Source organism: Melospiza georgiana, chromosome 4 (genome assembly GCF_028018845.1).
Source record: "Melospiza georgiana isolate bMelGeo1 chromosome 4, bMelGeo1.pri, whole genome shotgun sequence".
Classification (NCBI taxonomy): Eukaryota; Metazoa; Chordata; class Aves; order Passeriformes; family Passerellidae; genus Melospiza; species Melospiza georgiana.
In genome coordinates this window covers 11,104,335-11,126,520 of record NC_080433.1, presented here as the reverse complement: position 1 = coordinate 11,126,520, position 22,186 = coordinate 11,104,335, and the positions used below count along the sequence as shown (strand labels likewise).

The 22,186-nt window shown below is 42.1% G+C and overlaps 1 protein-coding gene across 1 annotated transcript in view; it reads left to right on the top strand.

Moving 5' to 3' along the window:
- The first annotated feature begins 6,926 nt into the window (after positions 1 to 6,926).
- The window catches only part of CACNA1C (calcium voltage-gated channel subunit alpha1 C), a 409,374-nt gene continuing 394,114 nt past the window's right edge, over positions 6,927 to 22,186 (top strand). Inside the window, exon 1 of the mRNA XM_058021914.1 lies at positions 6,927 to 7,648. Within this exon, the coding sequence (XP_057877897.1) occupies positions 7,600 to 7,648 (49 nt within the window). The 5' untranslated portion in view covers positions 6,927 to 7,599. The remainder of the gene's footprint in view (positions 7,649 to 22,186) is intronic.

The window sequence follows — 22,186 nt, the reverse complement described above, 5'->3', positions numbered from 1 at the left end:
TAGGTCTTTCTCTATTTCTCTTACCCTCCCCTAAATCAAAGAGGATTTTAAACCTGATCTGGAAAACTTATTTCTGGTGATACATTACTTTCAGATAAAGCTGTCTCTTCTTTCTGTTCCTTCTCTTTTCTTTCTCTCCTTCCTTCTCCTCCTCTTGTGTATGTTAGGAGTTTAGCTTGGTCATACTGGAGTTCTGCAGATGCAACTCTTATAAACTAGTGTACACATTGATGACATTATAAAATAACTGAACTCTTAACCATTTCTGTTAAGGCAATATAAATAATTTCTTCAGAACATGTGGAACCAGCTAGTAAAGATTTTAAAGTTGTTTATTGTTTTATTTTGCTTGTCTGCATGTTTAGACAAAGATGGGAGAATTAAAAGTGGAGACATAAATAAACTATTCTGCTTGTGTGTTGGAGGGGTAGTTTAAATAGCAGTATAACATTTTTTTCTCAGCTTCTAAAGCTCCAGATTTTTTTTGAGAAACTGCAAACATAATGAACATTTCTTATACTTACATCAATTCAGAACCTACTACCTTGCAGTATTATCCTCCAAATCAAATAATGCTCTTGACTTTGCTGCCTGTCACTTCAATGATTTTTTTTTTCTGCTTCTGTTCCACCAAGGTTCCACTGCAGCTGAGGAAGCTTTGGAGGGCAAATATTCAGGCAGACACCCATTACATATTGCTACAAGTATTTGGGATTATTTTCAGCACTCTTGGAGTTCACAGTGACAGCCACACAACCATTTTTAAATGAAATCTATTTGAATAATTATTGTGTGCAAGCCCAGATCTGTGCAACAGAAGGAGATTTAATTTATAGTGTACAGGAACCTTTTCAGGATACCTTAAATATCTCTCTAGCAAAAAGCACTTCTGAACACTGTTTCACACTTCCAGAACTTCTGTAACATCTTAAAGTCCCACTAAATGAGTTTTTAGGATGTCCTAGCAGAGGGATTAGTCAAGATGGCACCTTAATGAAATATACATTTTTTTAACACTGATGATGTAACCAATTCATTTAGGGTTTGTGCAGCATTTGCTTTTGGTGTTTTGGCAATAATTTTTTTTGAAATAAAGAGAGCTCTTTTGAGCAGTCTATTGGAACTAATTTGGTTTTAAAGGGCAGTTTGCAAAAAATCAAACAATGTTTACGTGGTGCTGAGAACTCTGGTTTGTCTGTAACCATACAATTCTAGAAAATGGGGTTGAAATCAAGAATTGCTATATATGGAAGTTGTTTCTAACTTAGTGCCCATTTTGAATTGACCACAAAATCATTATTCAACTAAACACAATTACCAGTCATTTTAACAGGAGGCAATAGGAGAAATGCAAGTTGTGGGACAGATTTTAAGACCACACAAAATAAAGTTGCTGCAGTTGAAATAGAGGTGGATTTCTGGGTGAGTTGTGTTTTTCTTCATTTTGGAGAGAAATAATTGGGAGGGGAAAAGCCAGAGGAACACCACAAAGATTGAATTATAACCAGATACACTTGCTAAGCAGTGCAGCCCTTCAGTGTGGAAAGAGTCATTGTTGAAAATGGAGTGTTGACATTGTGTTTCAGGCCAACAGCAAGGTAACTGACTATTCTAACAAATTAATCTAATCATCTTCCTCGCAGCTGATCCATAAGATGATGTATTTTTAGACTATTTTATCTCATTAGTGATTATTGCAAATCCTCCAAAATCTGTCAGAACTCCAAATTGCTGGCTTCCTTGAGTTTGTCAATAATTCTCTGTGTTGACAAAGCATATTTAAAAGTTTTGAATCTTTAAATTCCAAAAGACAAGGTAGGAGCTTGGTCTTACGGCCTGCCCCAATGTCAATTTTCTTGTCTTTTTTGAACTCAGTTTATGAGTTTTATACTTGGCATTGGTTTTCCTAGCTAAATATGTTTTTCTGCATTGCCTTCTTATTTTCACTTTGTGTAGTTTTCATTGTTTGCTAATTAGGTCCACTGAGGTTTCCAAATGTCAGCATCATGTAATTCTTCTAGTCACTGTCAGGTCTTCCTCAGCAGCTTGCAAACATTTGTTCTTTGAAGAATCCCTCCCTCTAAAATAGTCTCTTTGTGCTTGCCCTAAATCCAAAATTCTGTGTAGTTCTTAGTTAAGAACAAGCTACAAACTCCATGTTCTTGATCGTTTTCTAGAACTGTGATGGAAGATTAGAATGGTAGTAAACTCTCAATTTTGTTGTGTAAGCTGGATTAATTGGATTGAAATTTCTTTTTCCATTGTACATCTCCTTATAGACTTTAAAAGTTCATGTCCTGTTCAACTAATTATTTTAGACTAGTATTAACAGCAACAATTTTGCTTTTTTTCTTAATTGGCAGAAGTTAATGAAACAATGCTGAATTTAAACCTTTGTGTCAATATGTAACCAATCTAGATAGACTCAATTGTTTCTTATTTAAAATAGGCACAGGGCAACACTTTTTGTTAAGTTTGGGTCTTTCCCTTAAACTTTTTGGCAGAGACACCAAATTTTTCCAGCCAATACTTTTGTATTTAAATTCTGCAAAGGTGTTAAACCTTCCTCCTGGCCAGGTATCCATGATGATGATGATGGCATAATGAAAACTCCTTACTAGCTACTTTCCTACTCATCAGTCAATTATATCTTTCCTTTTTTCCCCTTGGATCTAACATTTTCTGTCATTTACCAATACTAGGCCCTAATATACTTTAGTGGGCCATACAACTTGATATTATAATTTCCCTTCTAATTTTTGTAGTTTCTTGACAACATTAAATGCAAATATAAAAGCTAATGACTGAAATTTCAAGGTCAAGCTACCGCTTTTTTAAAATTTGAAAATTACAGCTAAATTTCCCATCTTTGAAAATCAATCTTTTTCACTGCATAAAATTTCAAAAGTTCCTGTGTGTATGTAACTGTTCCAGATTTTAAGAAATAAGATCACCTAGAAATTCTGATAATCCATCTTCTGCTTCCCATCCATCCCAGACTTCCTTTTTCATCTTGAGAAAGTCTCCTGTGTTCTAGCTAGCTGATAATTTTGAAATGTCTGCAGTTTCCTGACCACACTTTGAATAGCTTCAGGTAGGATTATCAATTGCTTTAATTTCAATTAAAATTAAGCAACCAAGAAAAGTCAAATAAAGAACATTTTAATACAGCTGTATTCATAGGTCTACAAAGGTAATTTTTTTTCATTATCAAACAAGAAGTGTGGGGGATGATGCAGCTTTAGAGGTTACATAGTTCAAAAGAATAGAAAATAACTGGGAGAACAATTCTTGCCACAGCAGTCCTGAAATATGAGAAAAATGTATTATCACCAATATTTCATTTAAAAATATTTACATTGTAGTTGTGTAATACCAGCAAATTCCCAATATTGGTATTTTACTGTGTGTGCATCAACAATGCAGCCTTGTCAGAAATGACAGGAGTTGTTAGGAGCAGTATGTTGTTCATGCACAGTGATTCTTTAGAGTGTGCAGGCTGTTGCTTTAGGCTGGAATGGTCATTTATTTAAAATAATATCCCATATTCTTCAGTGCAAGGAAGTGCAGAGTCTTATGGGAAGCCTTCTCTGTTGGCAGAGGTGCAAAACCTAAAATCTGTGGGGAAAAAATTCCTTTCAGCAAAGTAACACAGAGCGCTGGCACCAATCCTCTGAGCTGGCCCTGGGAGGAATTGCATTTGTATTGTGAACATTAGTACCATTTCTGGGATAAAAATGCATTTCTTTTCCACTTTTGAATAATTTACCCTTTTCTTTTAGAGTAGAAGGCATTACTGCCAAAATGGTGTGAGCATAATCTGCTGCAATTAGACAGCCTGTGCAGTGGGCCCAGTGGAAACCTTACATCATTTTAGAAATTCTGAGGCTGCTTGAAAGAGCCTTAGAAATAATGTTATGAGTTATAAAAATAGTTCAGTGCAGAGTTTTTGCACACTCTGGTCTGCCTTCCTCCCATTGCTTTCCAGCCCCATTTGTTCCATACATCTTGACAGCAACTCCTCCTTTTGGAAGTAGGGAAATGTTTGGGTGATTTCTGTTCTGAAGATGGATGCAGGTCCCATACTGGATTTTGGAGAAGTTATTGCCCAGTATACTCTTTATAAGGCAGGAAAACAGGGAAGGGCTGTTGTATTGTGCACAGAACAAAACATTCCTGGCATGAGAAATGGAGTTGCATGTTCACAGTGTGTACCCTGCAAGTCATTTTTTGGCGCTTTACAACTTTAAATAGCAATTTTTCAGGAATCTCTGACTTGGTGCTGTATATGGCCCTCATCACAATTGTTCTCTGAGCAACTGGAGAGCAATTATTCTTCTTGTACTTTTGCATGGGATAGAAAATTTATATCTCCATTAGAGAGGCCTAAGGCTGAATATACATTGATCATTTGTCCAGTCTGTCATCATGGGCTTAGAGAAAGTCCACAAGCCCTGATGCAGGCCAGGGTGGGATAGATACCCTTTATTCTGATCTTTGCATTGTCCATCTCACCTCCAGATCTGCTGCTGCCATATCAGACAGGGACTAGGAACTTCTGAATTGGATTTGTATTGAAATAATAATTCTTTCATAATTTTCTTTAAAGCTGATCTCTCACTTGTATACTCCTCTTTGGGTGTGCCTGTGGGGATTGAACTCTGAAGAAGGCTAATTTTCCTAGTTTCTATGGAGGTTCACACCTCAATTTCTTACCTGAAGTGATCTATATTAAATGTGCATTTCAATAATCACGTTATGAAAAAATCTTACAAGCATTTTTACTTCAAATTCTTGTTTTCATGGACTACATCTTCTTTGTGTACTTGGACAATACAAATACTTTAGGGCAAGGTGTGGTGTTCACTCTTATGCCACCTGATTCATGAGCAGGATCTTTCCATCTTAATCCTACAATCAGTTTCTTTCCACTTCTCTCTATAGGAAATTATTTTATTGGAATTGCTGAGTAAGGAAGCCTCAAGTTATAGTAGAATTATTTATGCTGGAGAAATTAATGCCAGCTAATAGTGTTGTTTCTTGTTCTGTTTTTCTTTGGTATTTGATTTTTGGTAATTGGCCCAACTTGTGTCCTACTGTGGGAGCTTGGCAGAGAGAGAGAGGGATAAAGAACGGAGGGAAAGATTTGTAGGTGTCAGAGACAGCTTGTGTATGTGCCTGCATGCATATGTGAGCTGGCAGAAAGCAGGGCTGTGTGGATTTTAACTGTTTAAATAATACTGTACATTAATCTTCAGCTAGCTGAGGATGTGACCCAAGAAACGCAAAGGAAACATTTGCAGGTGCTCCAGCAGTGTTTGATTTCTAGGCAGGGGTGATCAGGATGCATTTACTTTCCAAGATGCCTTGTCCATGCAAGGGTGAATCATGCAAGGCTCAGTTGACTCATGGATGGAAAAAATGGAGTTAGCACAACTCAAAATGGCAAGGATTTGTGGTCACAAGTGGAAAACAAAATGTACATTTACACAACAAATGTAGGCAGTGAAGTATCTTGTGTTCAGTCCCTTTTATAATGGTGAAGACAGGACTTGACTTTTTTAAGAAAAGGAAACTTGAACTGAAAATGAAAGCCAAGATATTGTCATTCTACCTCTAGCTGAGATCTTGCCTGATCTGGTAAATTAAATGGGTAAGTGCATGTGACATTATTAGAGAAAAACTAGGCAAGAGAGGACAGAGTATTTTAATTGCTCAGAGGAACTCTTCCTCCTGAGTCAGAATTAAAGCTGTGCCTCTCCATGCTGTCAATGGCAATATGGTGTTGGTTAATTACCCTTTGAACAGCATCTAATGCAGAAGTTGTGATGATCAGTGGTTATTAGAAACCAAAATGACCTTTATTTAGGACAAGTGATTTGGCTGCATCCAGTTTTCGGTAAGTGCTTTACATCTATTCTAGTTTTTCTTGTAGTTCCAAATGGATGTGTTGTGTGGTGGTTGTTTTTTTTTTTCTTGGTTTCTTTCATGAATCTGTTAGCTGGTGGTGTTTTCTATAATATTTTGAGTTCCAGCTGAAAGACAGCTCAATTAAAGTGGAGGGGAGAAACCCATCTCCACATGAGGCTATTTGATACTGATAGGCATCTGTAGAGAAGGCACTAAGTTTGTTCAAAAGTATTTCTTTTATAGAGGTACTCTGAATTGTAAATACTCTTCTAGTTAAAATGGAAAACCACTTGAAAGGAAATACCCATGGTGCTTTAAGCTTCACAAATAGTATTGCATGCATGTGATGCTATGTGGGTACTCGGTTATGGTGGGAATCTACAGCCCTGGATTTGCACCTAGGGCTGGGTATTCCAGGTGTTCACCTCTGTGCATGTCAGTGGTTCAGTTCTTCGGGTTGTGGCAGTTTCTGCAGTGGTTCTGAGGAGTGTTTTGGGACTCTGCATCTCTTGTTTAACATGGCAGCTCGGGGAGTCCAGATAGGTTTAACATGTGCTGCATTCAGTTCGCATTTCATTTTCGAGGAGTCGTTTTCTCTCTCTGCGGAGGCTTCAATTACAGAGGGCCAAATGACAGGCGTAATTAAGCCAAGTGGTGGGATACCAGCGGAGCACTCCGGCGTTTCCACCAAGGATTTTGCAAATCCTAGCTTGATTAATCTCTTTAAACATCTGTGCATCCTCCGCTCTGTGCAGCTCGCCCCTGGCTCCCTCTCCCTTCCTCCGCCTGCCGCGCCCGCCCGCGGGGGCTCCCGCTCGGCTCCCGCACACCCATCCCGGGCTCCGCGCTCCTTGGGATGCGGCTCGCACTCCCGTTCCGGGGGCAGAGCCCGCCCCGCGGGCAGCGCGGCTCGCAGCGGTGCCGGTGCCGCTCCCCGCTCGGTGCCCGCTCCCCCAGGCAGCAGCCGGCTCCAGCTCGCCTCCTTGACGTCATGTCTGTGCCGAGGCTCCGGCAGGCGCAGTGGAGGCAGCAGGCAGCGTGTTAAACTTTCACAGCGAGTCCGGCGTTCTCGCAGCGCCGTGCGAGAGCGGGGAGCTGCGTGCAGCCGCAGCTGGAACATCTGGAAGCGTTCAGGGTGTCTGTCTGTCGGCGAGAGGCAGAGAGCGGGCGGCGAGCGCGCTGTGAGGGAGGGGAGGGAGTGAGGGGCTGGGACTGTGCTCTCTTCCTCTGCAGAAACAGCTCCCTGCCAGCACAACGCGCTCAGAATGGCTTTGAAGAGGAGGAGCAGCGGCGTTTGAACATCTCCCCCCCTTTTTTTTTGCCTCGTCCTCCTGTTGTTAATCTTATAGTTGGTGGATTTTAAAAAGACATTTAACCCTCAGAGGTTTGTCCTGGATGCTTTTGCTTTTTTTCCTTTCCCCCCCCACCCCTCCTCTCGTTTCCCCCCTTCCTGTTCTTTTTTATGGTTTAACAGCCAGAGGTGCTGTGCTAAATTCTTGGAAGGGGCCCGGATGTACTGAGGATGCATTGCAATCTCACTAAAGGAGGCAGTAGTGGAAAGGATCAGTTTTTGGTGTTTGATGCAATAATGGGAATCAGGTAATAATAAAAGGAGAAATTCTGCAGCTCCATTCTTCCTTGAATTTTACCAAGCCGATTTTCGGAGGGATTATTCTGGACTCGTTTTAAATGGTCAATGAAAACAAGAGGATGTACATTCCAGAAGAAAACCATCAAGGTAAGCCTGAGATTTACCTCCGAGGACCTAGCAACCGTTCCCTCCCCTGCCCTTTGTCCCTTCTCTCCCGGCTCGGCTCCGCCGCCGCCACGGGCAGAGAGCAGCCCGTGACACCGGGCTCCATTGGGAGCGCTGGGCTCCCCTCGGCCGGGCGTGCTCTGGGGGGACCCCGCAGCCCCTCACAGAGCTGCTGCTCCTTAGCACAGCCCGGGCACAGAAAAGTTGCTTTGAGTGGCCGTGTCGGGCTCGGGGCTAGAGGGGCTGCGGGCCGGGGCTCGGGGCTCGGCATCTCCTCCGTGTCCAGCGAGGATTCACTCGCAGGGCCGCCGCAATTCGGGGATCTTGCCCATTAACCTCCTCCCGGTGCCCCTGAGCTCCGTCTGGGTACGGCTTCCCAAGGCACCGGGAGAGGAGCCCTTCCCTTCTCTTACGCTATTTCCAATCTCTCGCACGAAAGGGGAGGGGAAGGCAGAATTATCTGTTTACACACATGTGCACCATACATGCGCTCATGCCGAGAGAACCAGGGACACCGGGGGTGCCTGTATTGAAATGAAAGTTGGGTTTTACTCGGGGCGCTGATTTCTCGCCCAGCTCCTCGCAGGATCGCCTGCATCATGGACACCAAGCCGTGTGCTGTTGCTCCTCGGCGTTTAGCAAATGCCCCCCGCTATTCCCTGTAGTAAAACTTTGTTTGTCCAAACTCCAGAAGCCTTCCCCCGCCCCCGCCCAACCCCGATGTGCCGTTCCTGAAGTTATTTTTAGCCCGTTACCTGCATGGTGTCACCCCCTCCCCTCCCTCCTTCCCTTCCCTCCATCCCTGGCTGCACACACACAGACTCACACACACGTCGGTGTTGCAGAGCAGGCAGAGCCATTTCCTCCCCATGGGCGAGGGAAGAGCAGCGCGGCTCCCGGGGTGTCCCTGTCCCCACCTCAGAACCCCCAGCCCCGGCCAACTTCTCCCTCATCGCCCCCTCTGCTTCCCCAGGGCGGCCACAACTTCCCTGCCGGCAATCGTGTTTGTCATCGGGCATCCAACACCTGCTCCGGGGCCGAGCCTGCCCCGCCGAGCCCCAGGTACCCCCGAACACCTGGGAGGGGCAGCAGCGCTGTGGCAGCCCTCCATGGTGGAAGGGTAGTGGGGTTTAGACATAACACCACCCTCCTTATGATTAAACGCAGATTAAAAGGAATAAAAACCAGCCAGCACCCGCAGTCCTAAGCACTCCATCGAAATGAGGTGGGAGGGGAAAGGAAGCAGCCCCTGCTCCGGAGTGCTCCTTGCAAGTGGGAGCCAGTCTGCAGCACATGCGTTCAGCAGGCATAATTGGGCTGCTCTTCCTGGTCCAGCGCTGATAAAGTGGATGAAGAGCTCAGCCTCCATAGCAATATGCCAACGCTATGGCAACCTAAATCCAGCTCCCTCCTTATCAGCTGCAGTGATTATATAATTGGAGGAACAGTTTTGCATCTGTCTCTTGATGCGGGTTGTCATTACTCCCAGGTGAAAGAGCAACTTGTAAAGCAAACAGAAAATCAACCAGGTGGAAGAGAGTTCTGTTCCCTGATAGTGCTTGGGTTGCCATTTATTTACAATCTATTTTTATTTTATGCAAACAGCACCTGAAAGGTTAAATTGATCAGTAGTCAAGAAAACCTGGTGGTGAGGAGATGGGAGCAAACCAATCACGAGGTGGAATGGAGCCATTAAAGCAGCCACAGATTTGCAGTTGCAAGGTAGTGATGGGAAGGCGGTGGAAGATGAAGCCAGCTCTGGGATCCTGGTCTGCTCCTCTCTTCTGACATGCAAGGCTGATTTAGATCAGTCCTTGCTCTTGTGCTGGCAGCAAGGTGAATGTTCCAGGTTCTTGGTGGTGCAAGGCAAATTTTGATGTCTGTTCTTGAGGTGTGACTGATGTGAGCAGGCCTCTGCTGGCAGCTGCTGCCTGATATCAGCCAGCCCACCTGAGCTCACACTCAGCTAACCAGGCAGCAGGGCAGCTGCTCCAACAGGGCTCCCTCAAGGTAAATAAATAAATAAAATGTAGGGAGGCCATTAGTTATATTGTGAGGGCTGTGGTGGAGAGGAATTGTGTTTGAAAGGGCTTTGCTGGCTTTTTATCTGCCAGTTTGGGTAGGTTTGCAATAATACTTGTTTTACACTTCTGGATGTGGCTAGCTGTCCTGAAAATCTTTGGCCTACAGTAAGAATTTCCTGGGTTTTTTTGGATGCGAAGCCTGCTGTGCTTTCATTACAGCCTCCCATTGCACAAAGGCAAGTGACTAGTATGTTATTTGTTGATGCTGAGACACAATGCTCGTTTTTTTCGCTATACAATGGAGCATATTTTTTTAATAGCAATTATTCCTTGATACAGCTTATGTTTGTCCAGAAAATGACAAAACCCCACCCAAGAAGTGCCAGCAAAAGCTTCCCAAACTCACTACATCACAACCCAGGCACACGTGGGAATGGGTGGAATCCTCGAGGGGCATCTTTAGCGCGCTCCCTCTTAACGCTGTTGAAAACTTGGTCCTTTGAAATAAAATAGAAAACGGGTGTGCAAACCCACGTGTTGCAGCCCTTGTAGGGATGGAGGGAGCGGAACGGGGTGGCCGGAGCTGCTCGGACACGCGTTAAATTCGCCTCTCGCTGCCACCTGCGCTGGGCAGGGGCGGCAGGGAGGGAGCCCGGGGCTCCGCGGAGGTTTCGCTGAGGTTTTGCTGAGGTTTTCAGCCCCACGGAGGGGAGGGAGGGCAGCGGGGTCCCGCAGCCTCTCCCGGAAGGTGGCACTGCAGGGCTGCTCTGCCCGGGATGCTGCGGCCAGCCCCGCTCTCCATCGCTGCCTATCCCGGGATAAAATTCATCAGTGCTGAAAAGCCCCCGCTAGGTCATTTATTCCGTGCTGCAATGATCCTCTGAGTGAAAAGCCATTTTTGCTGAACTACCCTCCCTTCAATTTCAGATAATGCCTTTGGGCTTTGTCCTTATTGCATATTTTGAAGAGATTTCTACCTGCTGCTTGTAGAAAGAGAACCCCCTCAGGTATTTGTCAACCATAATTAGGTCTTCTTGCAACCTCCTTTCCTAACCTGCACATACCCTGTTCTTGAAATGTTTCCCTGTAAGACACTCTTTTCATAGTCCTTGTATCTCCTGTATCTGTTAAATTAAGAACTAATTAGTATACCCTTTATTTCTCAGAAGCCTATTGATAGCGAGAGGGTCAAGCCACCAGTGTAGTCCCTGATGTGTTTTCTGACCTGAAATGAGGGTCAAACCCACAAATATTCCTCTTAACTTTGCAGGTATAAATAGAGATGATTGTGTACACACTTCACAGCTGATTTCAGTTGGAGAGCTGAAATCTGTCTCATGCTGTGCTGCAAAGCAAAACCATTGGCTATAGGCACTAGAGTTTATTGGATGTTTGCTTTAATTTTCTGCTCTATTTTCAGAATATCAATTTTGTTTCCTGTTTGTTTTTGGGGCAATGCTTTCACGTGTAGGAGAAGCCACGTTCTTTCCATGGTGACAAAGTGACCATATTAGCAAACTTTGTCGTCATTTTTGAGTATTTTCTCTTGTGCTCTTGCTTTGCTGTAAGGCTTGGTCAGAGTGGGCATTAGTCATGGGGCATAAAGGATATCTCTATGTGGTCTGAAACAGCTTATCTTCAGGATTTTTGGAGAAAAAGAGTCTGAATCACTGTTTAAAGATTCAGCACTAGAATTCCAACCTCCCCTGATTTAACAATAAACATTTGTATTAATGAGGTGTTATCTTCTGCCTCAAAGTATTTGGAACTTTTGGTTGGTGTGAAGCATTTAATTCAATATAATATGAAATAGCAGTGTAATATAGAAATATTTAACATAGTGTTAAGTAACAGTACTTAAACATTCTGCATAATACAGTGCACTGCATTTATTTGTGGAAGTTGCCAGTAGAGCCTCCAGGAAGGTATTTAAGTGCTTTCAAGCATTAAATATCCTTAAAAGGAATATTTAAGTGTCCTGCAAAAGGCATGGAATTTAAAGTATATACTTTTGAAAGGTTTTCTTTGACATAATCTCCAGTCACAGAGACCAGTTTTGGTTAGGTCATCATCAGTGTTCCTGCTGAGGGGATCACCCTGGAGTTTGCCCTGCTGTCCTGAGCACTTCCCTGGTGCGCTCTCTGCAGCCCAGGGACCTTGAACCCCCTTTGCCTTGCATTTCTGATGTGTTTTTGGGGTTACAGCTGGGCAATTCACTATAGCAGGCATGACACAGCCTTGCCATGTGGAATTAATTTATCCCACTGAGATACTTACTTTGAATTCTTTGTCCTCATCTTCTTGTTTTGTTTCTTCCAAACACTTCAGAGAACATGCTCTGTGACTGCAGTGCTGCCATATGTACTCAGTTTTGGTTCGTTCTCTTCCAGTTTTGTGGAAAATGGTTCTGCATCCATACTTAAAATAGGGTTTGCCTGAATGGCAGTCACTCTTAAATTTACTTCTTGTGTGTGTGTGTGAGTTTTCATTGTGGCCATCAACTTGCTGAGGAATGTCTTGTTGTCTTGCTTAACCCTTTCTGGGAAATAAGGAAAGGAACAGAGTCATTCAAGTTCAGCAACAGCAAATAAATAAAAGAGCTCCTCTGAGCAAGTGTTCTCTAAATTTATTGACTATCAACCAGCATAACAGATGTGACTGCATGCAGTAAAATTCTCTCTTAAATTATTGAATACAACAAATCAGATCAACACCAAAGAAAGCTTTTACCAGTGGCAGATATATGATTTACAAAACATAATGTTATTAAATGGTTCAATTGCCTATCTTTTTTTAAAGACTGTATACAAACCCAGTATATTTTTTGTCAATCATTTGTCTGAAACACTGGTTTTGTTTAGATAGTGGGGATGATAGGAATTTGAGAGCAAGTGTGTTCATTAAAATGTTTATTACTGGATTTCAGCATCATTAATTTTAAAAAGAGAAAATGCTATTAAGGGTTCAGACATGTTGGTGGGTGGCCACTGAACACTCTTTCTGATAGTTCATCTATTACCTAACATAACATTGGCATTTCTTTTTAGTAACATTACCAATGAAAGTTAAAAAAATTACTATTTTTAGAAGTTTTCTGTTTTATTGGAGTAAAAGCATGACTGTGCATTTAAGCATGTCAAGCTTTTTTCCTTCAGTTTTTATTTATTTATTTATTTATTTATTTTTAAACTGGGAAAGTGCCAGTCTGTTTTCAGTGCAGAGAGGGCAGTGATGGGTTCATGGTGCTCCTGGCAGAGTTTAGGTGTGGGTTCAGTGGTGGATTTGTCCTGTTGGGATCTCTGATATCCAGTAGTGAGGTTTTATATCACAGAGGCAACTGGTGCTATTGCAGGGTTGTTGTGAAACACATCAGGGTGCAGTTGATAATACATATAAACCCTTTTCTGCAAGAAAAGGAAGAATTCTGGAAGAATTTCTGTCAGTTCCTGTGGATTTCTCATAATCATGAGAATGGAATAAGCTTTAAGAACTGGTGATGGTTTCAGGATAAGCCAATTCCAGCTGGAAGAGTCACAGGTGTCTCTGTACCACGTGTGGAGATTTCCAGAACAAAAGGCCTGGCTGAATTTCCTCCAGAAACCCAAACACAACATTAAGGATTGTGTGGTTTGGACAGGTGCCTTTGCTGGTCAAAAGAAAAGAGAGGGAGAAAAGGTTGATATATGTGTGGTAGAAGGTGACAGAAGATTTGATGGAATCACATTTTGTCTGTATTTGGTCAAACTGGCAGCTGTCCAGCAGGCAAGGCTGAGTTATTGCCATCTGGAGCTGAGAGATGATGAGCACAGCCCATCCTCAGGAGGAGATGGGATTGGGGAGCAGTGGCTGCTGGTGGCTTTGGAGGGCTGCCCTCCCTGTCACCTTCCCAAAAACACAGTTCTGGGAGCTGCTGCTCTCCCTGCCTCAGCTTTCAGTGCAAAAATGGCATTTCTGGGAGGTGAGGATTAAACAAAATGGTCCTGTGTGATGGGAGGGAGCTGCTGGAGGTGGGCTGGGCTGCTCAGCGCCCCACTGAAAACAGGTTTAATTAAAAGGGGCTGTTCAGGGCCATGGTCAGGCAAATCCTGAATGTCTCTGATGATGGAGCTTACCCAAACCCACTGCAGCCTTTCATTTAATTCTCTTCATAACAAACAAACAAACTGACCACGTTGTTCTGGTGTCTGCTCTGTGTATTTCAGTCTGCATCCATGAAGATGGAGAGCTCATTTCCCAATGTCACCCAGGCACTTTGCTGGCTTTAATCAGACACAGGGGCGCCGTGTGAGGGGCTTTTGGAATAATTTGTTTTTTTGGGAACCTCTGGGATGTTAGAAGCTTGTACGGGCATGCTAAAATGGTGTTTGTAGAGGACTTCCACAATTTTCCTTTTTTTCCTGTATGTTTTTTTCAGTCCCACATAGAAAATTCTAAATTTCAGTGGCTGCCTCAGCAGGAAAAACATTCAGAATCCATGAAAAACCACGAGCAAGTTGAATGTCCTTCAACAGCTGGGAGAAATTAGCAGAGTACCATTTAAAGCCTCTTTCATGGGGGGGGGAAAACAAAGTTATTTAACCTGGCATCTGTCAAGAAATGAAAGAAATCCACAAGTCTCACCTGGGCACCAAGAAACTCAACAAATTTAGGAGGGAAGGAAAATTTGCTTCTTTAATAAAATACAGAAGATTAAAATAAAATAATTATTGAGATTGACTGGAAACTTAGTGGTTTTCAAACCAGAGACAGTAATAAAAGGAAATCTGATTGCACAGGAACTCTTTTTGAGTTTTGTCCATAAACCTTAAAGAGTTAATTTTCCCAAGGAAAATATTGTTTGAGAACCACCCAACCTTAAAGAATACTCTATGATATATTTAAAATATCCTTCTCTAAATTGCATTGTTATTTATCTAAAATATTCAGGTTTTTAACCCACTCTGTGTATGGTTGCCTTCGGGTGTTTTGGAAAAAACAATTAAATATGACTGAACATGACATTATAATTACAAAGTAAATATGCTCTAATTGAGTAATTAACTCAACATTTCTTGCTGAAGGCATTGTAGGAACAAACTCATGTTAGTGATCAGATTTCAGATTCTTTATTCCAAGGGACAAAAAAAAGGCTCCCATTCTCCAATATGGCTGGCTGGATGTAAAACTTCTTAAGACGCCTCAGTTTTAAAATTTAATATGTAATTTTTGAAATTTAATATACATTATTTTTGCATCAGATATTCTTCTAATGCTTTTTGTCAGAAGAATTAATCTTTTACATAGACAAAAGGAAACTTGTGTCTCTTTGCTTGTAACTCAGCTCAACTCTTAGGTGGCAGCTATATTCAGTTTCAGGAGCTACTGGCAGAAATTATGATTTTTAAACTGCAACTTGTGTTATACAGCTGTCAGGAGTAGAATTTTAGCTTCAGGAATGATTCAGGAGTAGGAATTTTAGCTAAAATTCCTGAATTTTAGCTCCAGGAATGCAAAAATGACCTGTGTGAGAAGCAAATGTAATTTGTGTGAATACAGGAATTAAAGTTGATGTGTGTTGAAGGGGAAAAATGAATTATTGCACCTAAATACACTGCATAGAGGATTTGTGTTGAACCTTATTTCTGATGCAGATTGACAAATATCAGGAAGTTGAAAGTTGAGACTGATCTGTAATGCCAAAATTTTCTGAGTTTTCCATCTTATAGCTTCCATTTAAAAAGAACATTTTCAGTGCAGACCCTACATGTAAATATTAGACATTTGAATTAAGTATGAAGGGGTCTGATTTCCTTGGGATGAATTTAAGATACTGACAGCAAAGTCAGCAAATGAAGTTGCACAGACCCAAGGGTCATTAAGAAAACAGGAAATCCATAGTATTCATCACTCTCTGGAGTTGAGAACAAATAGAGTCAGGCAGGGAGGAAAGCTTCACCTGTGTGCTGAAATTCACATATGATAATTAAATGGCCTATTATTGCTTTTATAAATTGTATATTGCCTGTTATTATTGCCCATTGTAAATTGTATAGATGCACAGAGTGTTTTCAGGTGTAATTTAAATTCAAATTGGTGTCTTTAGAGAGAAGTAAAAGGCATTTATGGGGTGAAAATTGAAAGTGATCAGGTTTAATTGTGGGTTTAATGGAACTTTAGTGTGACTGTATCCAGGAGCAATAGCTAGGAGTGGATTACATGGAATCTTTTACATCACTTTCACCTAAGTGAAAATTTTAAGATTTGCAGCACCAGTTATGTTTAGCGCCAGCAGCATCAGAAGTTGAATTCATAAATCAGTGAATGGCTTTAGCCATAGAACTCCAATGCCTTACCTGGCAGATTCTCACTGGCTTTGGCTCAATTGCACAAATTCTGAGTGTGAAATGTTTGATAGCATGTGTTTGGGGTGTGCTGGTCCTGCAGCTAGCAGCACACACTGCTGAGTTCTCAAAAAAAAAAATTCTCCACAGTTTTCTTTGAGAATTGTTTGCTATTTCTTCAATGTAACAAAGCTTATTGCTTAAATCAGAAATAAACACATTCTTGAGGGTATATGCTGAAAAAAAATCCTTAATTTTGTTTTTTGGGTACACTATGACTAAGAAGTTAATAGTTTCATTTGAATTTTGGATTTGAAATGGATTGCAGTGAATTGGATTTGCAATGGGACAGTGATGACTGGAATAGAGTAACTGAGTATCTCTTGTCTTTTCAGCCATTATGGCAAAAGTCAGAAACAAAAGCAGAGTGAAAGACTGAGATGAACATGACTTGAAGGCTTTTCCCTGCTTTAAGGCAAAGGGTGTCAAGAAAGATCATAAGAGAAGAAAAATTGTGTCCCAGCTTGCATGCAGTGATAAAAGATGTAATGCATGCCAGGAAATCAGTCAAAAATGACAAGAGGGACTTGCTGCTGGCAGCTCTCAAAGACAACCAAAGCATTTTAAAATAAAATTTGAGAAAATTCAGCCATCAGACTTTGGAAAAATTGAGGATGGAGCTTTACAGGTGCCTGGCAGAGTCCCTGTGAGTGTATCATGGCACACGGTCAAATGTGAAGTGCTTAAAAAAGGATCACATCTCCGAGTATGAATAATTCAACAAAACACTGCAGGAAGTTTTTAATGCTGAGAATGCAACTTCTGCTACTTTCTATGAAACATCATGCTTAGACATCTCCTTAAGTGCTTTTAATTTGCAGTGTGGTTCACACAGCTTGGAGTATTTCTGTGCAGAGATATGCATTTGACTGCAACATACATCCTGCTGTTCCAAGGCAAAGCTTGTATCTAAATAAGTACATATGGGTCAGCAGTTCTTTATTTTTCCAGTACTTAGCATTCTTATTGAGAGCTTTGCTGTTATCTTTGCCTTGAATTTGCTTTTATTTCACAAGAACATTTTTTTTCTTTTCGTTTTGGGGTGTGCATTCTTGAGATTTTGGCTTTTGTGCTTTAAGGCAGTTTCTGATGGAGAACATCAGTGCCCAGAATGCACTGAGTGTTCCTAAGGATCTTGGTATGCATGCTGTAGGGCCAGAAATAATTTCTCATTATTTATGAGAAATATGGATGGGAAAGCCCTGTGTGGAGTCAGCTCTACAAATATCAGAGGGAAGGAAATTTATTCTTTTTAGCATGTATTGGTGGTGTTTGATACTTCAAAAGGAATGTGATGTAAGCTCAGCCAGATGGTTTAATACATTGGTGGATTTCATTACTCCTCTCCCTGAGTCGTGTTGGAATACTATTTTAGAATACTATTTAGAGATGGAATTGCTGCAGAAGATGGAAAGCCCCACTTGTCATCTTAGGATTTAAACCTCTAGTTCATGTAGCTAGTTGTTCTGATAAAAGCAGTAGAAAGTATCTAAACCTGATTCTGCAGCTACAAAAGATCTGACAGACAGGTGCTGTTTGGGAGATTAATGTAAAGACTGGAGTACGGAAATTTAGAGGAGCAGACTGTGTTCTAATTTATTTCTGTGTTAGGATGGAGACTTTCAGGAAGTCTCATATCTGCACAAAAGCTCTACTTCTTTCCTTTTGGAAGGTTGAAAAAGGAACATGTTCTCTGAAGTTATTTACTTCTCCTCTTCTATATTTACATGGTCATGGTCCCTGTAATATGAACAACTTCCAGTATTAAAAGGTCTTGTCATCTTCCTAATGTGCCAGGTCAATGGGCTTGGAAAATTAATTTTCTCTTTCTTCATTAACTATGTTATGTGTGCTTATGTGAAGATATCACCCTAGGAGGTGCATGCAAAGAAATTAATAAGTTATTTAATTTTAGTAAGATCCATGTTATGAAATGGTGTTTAGTTGCTGATATCATCAAGCCTGGAACAGACACAGCAATGCTGGGAAGTTTTATCCCTGTGTCTGGGTGTAAATCAGAGAGGACAAACCCTGCCCAGCTCCTCCTGAGCGCACAAGTTTGAGTCTTGTGGTGCAATCAGAACCTCAGGTTGGGTATTTTGTCCTGCCCCAGCTGTGCTGATCAAGGAGCAGGGCTGTTGATGGGTGCCCCCATACAGATGTTGTGCCATGATTTATCTCCTTCAATTTCTGCTGACTTGCTTTTTCTCTGCCTTTGTGTCTGCCTTGTCATTCCAGGATAAACAACCCAACCCTAGCTTGTTTGTTTTTACCTGCACTAGCTTTTCCACCTCCATCCCCAAATCTGGTGTTTCTGGTACTGGTTTTCAGTAATGCTGGCCTTATTTCACATTCCTAACACAGTTACCAGAGCACTGCTGTCCCTGGGATGCTTCCCTATAGGACCCCAGCACTTTCCTCAATTGAGTGTGGAGTTTATTCCTCCCTGACAGGTCCCTCTGGGCTGTGTGTGCAGCGTGGCCATTTCTCACATTTCTCACCTGTACCTCCTGTCAGCTCCTCGCTCTGTTGCCACTCCTGGTGGTCCCTCATGCCATGGCCAGTAGTTTTCCATGTCTTGTTTGGTCACCCAGGCCAGGCTGAGTCATCTGCCTGCAGCCCTAGCACCAATTATTCTGAGCAGCCTTAACCTCACTAATGAGCGCTGTATATTAATAAGTAAAGAGGATTCTCCTCTTTGTCAGTGCAATCTTGCCCTGGTGATGGTCAGTGTTACAGTCAGGGTGTAACAGCCATGGAAGGAATGTCTTGGGGAACAAATGACCAGACAGGTTTGTAAGGAGTCAGTGCAGAGACTTGTGAATTTTGAGCCAGATGCTTTATGATCAGGATGTGTGTGGGTTTCCCTCTTGGGTGTAAATTGCAGAGACAAAATCTGTTTCTCTTGAATGCAGACATTGCTGTGATCAAATGGGAATTTGATAGGAAAGGGGGCTGCTGTCTGGGCTCTCTCTGGGGGCTGCACATGGTGCTGTGGGGTGTGCACACAGCATCCTTGGATAGGAGGAATGAACCCTCTCTCTTCCTCCCAAACCTACACATACCACTAGGCACCTCCAGGGCTTGACTACTAACTTAGACACACAGATATTTCTGCTTTTTATCTGCCATCTTTCCACTGTGTGTGTATCATGAGGCATTTTTATTTTTTGTTTCCAAATAGCTGGGGAAAAAAACAAGAATTATCTACTCTTGGGAACCATTAGAATGTCTTTGAGATGTCTGCAGTTGCACTGTGCCTACACAGTTTTGTGTATATATAGGCAGAAGCATAATTTGCTTAGTGGACCAGAATGAATAAGCGACTGTGGTTGGAAGCATCTGGCTGTGTGTTATGAAAGATTTTGAAAGAAATAGAATAGTGTGAAATAAGAGAGAACTGTTCTATGTTTTGTCATTGTTCATATAGTAAAACTGATCATTTGGCATAGATTCCATTTTACCTCACTGTAGGTGTTTAAATTGTCTAGTTAGAGCTAATCCTTTAGAGCTGGTGTGCTGTCAGTGGAGAGGCAATCAGCCATGGCCAAATAACATTATAGATATATGAAATAGGTGGGGTAGGCTGATTTTTTGGGAGCTACTTAACTCTGCCTTGGCTATGTAGCTAAAGCTTTGGTGACTAAGTTAGACTAAATGTCAGATTTCAGATTGCTGGAACTACTGCACTGAATTCTACCTTGTGCATGTGTGTGGCTTCTAATTTTGGTTGTCAACAACAGAGGCATAGTGGGAACACAGGAATTCTGTGACTATTTTAGTTTCAAGTCACCTGTCTTTCAGGTGGCCTGTGTGAATGCAAATCCATTCAGTGTACACATCCTGCCTGGATGCATGCTGGTAAACAAAATAAATTGGCAAAGAAAAGCATGATAAGGAAAATCACAACTTGGGAAAAATCACAGTTGGAAATTCATTGTTGGAAGCTGCTTCTTGAGGAATATCCCTGCTAAACCCCTGTGTTGTGAGAACAATCCATTTTACCTGAGATGTTGTTTAGGAGTGGAAAACTTTGTGAGTGCAGAACAGGCAGCCTCAGGAGGGAGATGGGTTTTCCAGAGTCGGAGAGGAGAGATTTGGGAGTGTCAGAGAGGGATGGCAAGTGTGGCAGAAGACACAGCATCACAGGAATTATGCTGTATATAATCACAGGAATTATGCTGCCATCAGTTCAGGCTTTGCTTCCTGGCTAGTGTAGGTACCTGGGCTGGCTGGAATGTACCAAACTCACCAGGAAAGATGAACAGCTGGGTGACAGCAATGCAGAGAAGGTTCTCTGCTGTAACCCTTTGGTTGGTGTGGGCTCAACAAATGCAGTGTGCCTGGTTTTGGGAGTGCCATTTTTGAGTAGTGGAGAACTTCTCTAGCAGGGTCTCAAAGAGAAGATAAACTGAGGCATGAAATTCATTTTCTCTTATGAACTTGGTGACTTTGTTGAACCTTGGACATGCTGGCGAATGGGATTCTGCCTGCCACAGCCTGGATTTCCATGTGGAGCATGCTGGATCCATGCTTTCAGGCAGAGGGAGAGCCCTTGTCCCCCAGGATGCAGCCAGGGGAGCAATCCTTCTGGCGGCTTCAGAAGAAAAGGTGAACCTCTCTTGGCAGGGAAAGTTTTTATCATCATAAATAAAGGGCAGCACACTCTTTCTTTATACCTGTGCTACTATATCACCTCAAAGAATGTGCATCTTTTCAAATTTCTCCCTCTCACTGCCACAAGCAGGGACATGAAGTTGTTCTGTATCACAGCATCTCTTCAGGGCCTCTTTGCCCAGGATTTCCAGCTCTGGCTCTGTCCTGCTGCCCTTTACACAAGCTCTGGAGTGCCCAAATCCTGCTGTGCCCAGGGAATGCCCGAATCCTGCTGTGCCACAGCACCCAGGGTTTGTGAAGCAGCAATTTCAGCTCCCTGGAGAGCGCCAGCCACTGATATTCTCCTTGCAGAAATTGCCATCTGCAATGGGAGAGAGCAGCTCAAAGCAGTGCTTGCCCTTCTCATGAGGTGCTGGTGAAGTAATTGAACTTTGTGAACTCAGCTGTGAAATCTGGATTTTTAAAAAAGGAAGTAAGGGGATTTTTAAATTAAAAAACAACCTTTAAATGCAATATTTACCATTGGTGGCTTCCAGTTGAATCTTTCTGAAGAAATCACAAACATATGTTTTGCCTCTTTGAAAAGCTATTCTGTAATTTTGCACGGGGTTGTCTCTGATGTTTTCTGTCATCGTTTCACCATTTGCTTTTGAATGCTCATTTACTGTCTGTGCCTGGTAATGATACAATGACTCAAAACAAGAGAATGTTTCAGGAAATGTATGGATTTAAGTGGGAGTAATTTACTTAAAATAATGTTACTGTTTTTGTAGCACTACTTTTCTGATTAAGCCATTGTACTGCAGATAACTTGAAATAAGGACAATGGGGATCCCCAGTCTACATGGGAAAATGTTGCATTTATCTTACTGCAGGCCTTAATATGTTGCAAAAGACACATTTTTACAGAGAAAATTCCAATTGGTGTACTTTAAAGATCTGAGTTTGCTGCTGTCCTTGGGCTGTCTGTGGGTAACAGATTTTTGGGGACATCTGCCAGGCTGAAGAATTTCACCCAGCAGTTTGTGGATTCTGCTGTTTGATCACCAAAAGGGTTGTTAGAAAATGAAGCAGACCTGACCTGGGGAGATGAAGTGAAATAATGTCAGGAAGTGACCCCTGACATTTCACAATTAAGTTTTCCCTGGTTGTTGCTCCTCGTTGTCACCAGTGCACACCTTATCTGACACCTGACTTTGCTTAGCTACAGCTACCAAATATTGGATATAGTAAGGGTTATTCCATGAGGTTGAAAGGGTCATGAGGTGTGTCAAAGAGCTTCCACGTGCTTGTGCTCATTAATTCTGATCAATTTTTTTATAACTCTCTCTTACATAAAACTGGATGCTTAAGCTATTTTTAGTCCTTCATTGAAGATGTTTTCCTGCTCTACATTTCTTGTATCTCCTTTTTTCAGTTCCCTGGGCTTTCAGGCTTGCATGTTGGTTGGAAATCATTCAGGGATGTGTTTCTATGTGTTGGTTCATTCTGTCCAGAAT